The 4652-nt window shown below is 52.4% G+C and overlaps 1 protein-coding gene across 1 annotated transcript; it reads left to right on the top strand.

The window, feature by feature from the left end:
- Positions 1–2602: 2602 nt before the first annotated feature.
- On the top strand, positions 2603–3469 carry LOC102065923 (mas-related G-protein coupled receptor member D-like). Its single transcript, XM_074542200.1, has one exon. It carries the CDS (start codon positions 2603–2605, stop codon positions 3467–3469), a length of 867 nt encoding a protein of 288 aa, XP_074398301.1.
- The last annotated feature ends 1183 nt before the right edge of the window (positions 3470–4652 follow it).

The following is a 4652-nucleotide window of genomic DNA, read 5'->3' as shown; positions in this document are numbered from 1 at the left end:
TAGATGCCCTATGGCCGGAAGGAGCAGAGACACTGCCGGGGTCCCCTGGTGGAGTGGGGGAAGGCTCAGGGCTGTTTGGGGGGACAGAGGTCCCCAGGGATGGTATTGGCTGTTACAGGCAGTTTTGAACAGGTCAGGAGAGGGTCCAAGGGCTTGGAGGGGGTCTGGATGCTGGCAATCCCAAACCTCCCCACTGGAGGAGAGCAGAGCCTGACAGGCCACGCTCAGAGTGGGGGAACAGCTCAGTCTGCGAAACATGTGGGATGTGATAGGATGGGGTGAGAATGGAGAGAGCTGAGGATGGGGATGGACATGGGGATGGAGAGCAGGTGTAATATATGGTAGGGATATTTCATGCTATTAATATATTGTATAAAATATTGTGAAATCCAAAAGCATGTCTTTTGATAATCCCAGCCAGGAGCAGCTGTCTATTTAGATTCAACTAGTTCCCAGACACAAGTTAAGATAACAATCAATGCGTTAACATAAGAATAGAAGCTTCCAGGGTGATAATCACCGGTTTCTGGAGTTGTCTGGAGCCACCCAAGAGCAAGTATAGCCTTGCCGATTGCATCTATCAAGATAAGTCAGCAGCAACACTCTGATACATCTGAACACATAGCTTCCCAGAGCCAATTGTCACTGACTACACACCTGGAGTGGCTTTTGTCCAGCTCTGCACATGGAAAGAAACAGAGATGCATATCTCAACAGTGAAGAGATACAAAGGAAATTCAGTCATCTTTGCCTCGGGCAATATAAACTGTATAAAACCTAGCTGCAAGAAGCAGCATTTGTGTACAGAGGGGGAGACTCTGACGGTCTGAAGGTCAGATCCAGGTTCACCCAGTGTAGACCCCGGGCTCGCCACTGTATCTTTGGCTGTGGTGGTTTCAAAGACCGAACTTTGGTCTCGCAGACAAATTAGTAAATCTTTGCAAAATTTTTAATGATTTTGGCTCACGATTTGATAATTTATAACAGCAGGGATGAGGATGGGATGGGGATTGGAAGTGTTATGAACAAAAATTCAGTTGACTTTTTCTGTGAGAAGAAGGTTACCACTACTGCTGGGCTGCTGCCTGTGTTATGGTAATCACGGGTTGTTGTGGCTAATTGCTCCTTTTGTATTAGCAGAGCCTTGCCTGAGGCTAAGTTGTACTTTTCCCCAGAATGGTGAAGAGACCTGAGAGAGTGGGGGGGGCTATGTAAAGTGACTCCAAGGACCAGCATGCTGTGTGGAACCCCTATTCCAAATGCACGGAGAAAACCCCAAAAACAACGAGCCAAATGAGAGTTGAGAGACTGGAGTGATGTCTGGACGTGAGGAGCCGAGTGCTGAGCCTGCAGAGATGCGGAGTCCCTCTCGCCCTGACCATAGGAGTCGTCCCCGGTAGTGAGACCGAGCCGACTGGGCCGGGAAAAATAACGTCGGATGGCATCACCACGCCCTAAAGGTTCCCATGAGAACCTGATCCCCAGCTCTGCCCCCAGTGGACAGAGCTGCGCATATTCTCTTCCTCTGAGTCGCCCTGGGAGAGACGACGGGAGACTGCAGCCCCGCTGAGCTGCCCAATCCTGAGCTGATCACTTTTAATAAAGGCATTAAAAAGAAGAAGTCTCCTGGCCCTGTTTATATCAGGAAGCAGCTCAGCTGTGCTTCCTCGACCCAGAGCATGTTTTTGCAATGATCTCAGAGCCCTTACCGGAACAAGAGTTGTTTCTGAGAAGCACCCAGCTGCCTCAACAGCATTGCCAGCACAGCCAGCAGCATCCCTCTGCTGCTGGAGGTTCAGTGACCCTTCAGGGAAGAGAAATAAGGAATGGTAGGAACCTGTCAGGAGAGGAAAGGCAGTCATAGAATGGGTAATTCTGCAGGGAAGGAGTGTTTCTCACCAGAAGGAAATGAGGAGCCATTTGCAAAATATTTCATTTGGAGCTTTTCACCAAAGCCACTTCCTCTCTAGCAGAAAAACCAAAGATAAACATCTCAAAGGAAGTGACGTTCTGACCTAGCCAAAGCTGCAATTTCCAGCTCCTCTATGACTCGGCTGAGCCCGGGGGAGAAAAACAAGGCAGGGCAGAGAGGAACCAGAGAGATGGGAGTGGGGAGCTCCAGGTGATCTGGAAACTTTCTCCTTCATGTCCCTGACCTGGCAGGAGCCGCTTTAGGACATGGATCCCAAAGGAGCAAGAGGGACCAGAAAGTGCCGCTGATCTGCACAGACCCCTTTGCCTGCTGCTGCCCCACAGGGAACAGGTCAGTGGAATGTTTGCCTTCCTCCCTACCCCACCTTCCTCTCCTGCAGCAGCTGCTCTGTTCCTGACACCCTCTCCCAGTGACCGCAGTGCCCTCCCCAGCTTCCTCCCCCTTGGCTCTGTGCCAAAACAGCCCAACCCTCCCACCTCCCTCTCCCACCCCACAATTTCCACTGCCCTCCTCCCCTGCAAATCTCACTTCTCCCCACTGAATCCTTCCCACTGCACGGAGCTGCTGAGGAGCCACATGGTCCATCCCTGCATTCTCCAAGCACTGACTGCCCATTCCACTCTGATCACAGCCAGGGGCCACATCCCACTGCCTGCCCAGCGTTCATCCATGGAGGTGACCACCGTGTCCCTATCTCCTGCCTCACCCACTGAAGGAGATGATCTGTGTGTGACAGATGTCACCAGCGTGGCCATACACAGTGTGACACTGCTCATCTGCCTCTGTGGGCTGGCTGGGAACGGGGCTGTCATCGGCCTCCTCAACCTGGAAGACCGCAACTATGGTATCTTTCAGCTGGCTGTCACTGACTTCCTCTTCCTTCTCCTCACAGTCCCCTCCGCCGTCCTCTTTCTGGGGGAGGATGTCTCCTGCTCTCATATCCTGCCCATGCTGTACCTGAGTTTCCTTCTCCTGCTCTCAGTGGTCTCCTACTACTGGGGGCTGTACCGGCTGATGCGCAGCAGCAATGTCTGGTGTATGGACAAGCTCTGCAAGCTCTGCTGCCGCTGGGACGATCCCGAGCGCCTAGTTTGGGTGGCAGACAGTGTCAAATACTGGGCCTTCTTTGCTTTCTTCATTGTCATTCCCACGGTGACATGCCTGTGCCCATCACACCAGCAGGAGCAGTGTTGGGCAGCTCTCATCTCCGTGTACACCATCATCCTGTTCCTCGTTGTTGCACCCATGTTCATTTCTCATGCTGTTGATTTCATTAAGGCCAAGTGGGGCTCCCAGCAGCAGCAACCCATGAGACGCGACATCGTTATCGTAATCACTGTGCTCTTCACTCTCCCCCTCAGCATCTGGAATTTCCTGCAGCTGCTCAGTTATATAAATGTGCCCTCAGAGGTGGTTTTCCTCACCATGTGTATCCACAGTACCGTCAAACCCTTCATCTACTTCTTGGCAGGGAGGTGGTGGAGGCCCTGCTCCATGGAGTCCCTCCGGCTCTCCCTCCAGAGGGTCTTTGAATAGCCAAAGCTGTGATACTCGCGCTAAATGATCCCCTCATGCATACTGCAGTCTGAGACTGTTAATCCCTTCCACCACTGTGCTGAAGGACCCCAGGAAAGTGACTGAAAGATTCCTTGGGTCACCTAATCCATAAATATCCACGGGATGACCCTCCCATGGTGCCATATTCCGGCAGCAGAAGGGAGCAGGAGCATTGCCTTGGGTGATTTTTGTGGGATGCTCTGCAGGGAACACATTGCAGCATGGCTTTCCTCCTCCCTCCTGGATCCACATGGCTCCAAGCAGTGCAGCTGGGCTCAGTGCTGTTCCCCAGCTCTATTCCCCATGCAATGACCCTCATGGCCTCGGCCCCAGGGAATGAACTCCATCTCCTTTGGCTCAGCAGATGATTTCCATGGTGTTTCCAGGGAGCTCTTGCCTGCAAAGAATGGGACACCTTAATCCCTGGGGACACACCCAGCACGGGGTGGCAGTGATTTCCCAAATCCCTGCAGGGCTGGTGCCTCTGGATGGCAGGAGAGAGGTTGGCATCACAGGGAGCATCCTTCCCCTTCTGTCCAGCAGAGCCGGCCCTGCATTCCCAGCTGATGGGAAAGGACACCAGGGAGGGCTGCAGAGCTGGGGAGGGACAGCAACATTCTCTTACCCTTTCAGTGGGAATTTGTCACATTCTTCAATGCCAGAATTGAATCCTTCTGAGGAAAGTGCAGGGTCGATGGTGAACTCCACTGAACTCCTGTGCCTGTATCCAGAAAGCACATGGAATATGGAAATTTCCATCACCAGATGCTTGGACCCTTTAATTGCACAGAGATTATGGGGTTGTGCTGCTCTTCTGCAGAATGGGGCCATCCATCCTCTGGCTCCCCAGCATCAGTGTCCAGGGAAGCCCTTGAGCACCTCCATCCTGAACCTGGCCACCCTCAGGAGGAGCTGCACAGCCACTCTGCACAGCAGCTCCAGCCACAGTCCAGCCTGTCCTGATCTTTGTCATTCTGTAAGCACCCCTCAATCAGATTTGGACTCATGGTTTTTGTTTGATTCCACTGTGGTAGTCCCAGCCTCTGAATCTGTTGAATAAACAACATCTAGGCTTCACTGCAGAGCCTGTCCCTGTTGAACAGTGTCCAAAATGGCTCATTTCCTTCTTTTATGCCATTCTAAAGCCTCTGGCTGCTCTGGG

Source organism: Zonotrichia albicollis, chromosome 6, assembly GCF_047830755.1.
Source record: "Zonotrichia albicollis isolate bZonAlb1 chromosome 6, bZonAlb1.hap1, whole genome shotgun sequence".
NCBI classification, from domain to species: domain Eukaryota; kingdom Metazoa; phylum Chordata; class Aves; order Passeriformes; family Passerellidae; genus Zonotrichia; species Zonotrichia albicollis.
Note: the sequence above shows the minus strand (reverse complement) of the source record. Positions and strands in the feature narration are given on the sequence as shown.

Excerpts from the sequence above, each read along its gene's own strand:
- LOC102065923 (XM_074542200.1), top strand. The coding sequence starts at position 2,603 with ATGGAGGTGACCACCGTGTCCCTATCTCCTGCCTCACCCACTGAAGGA.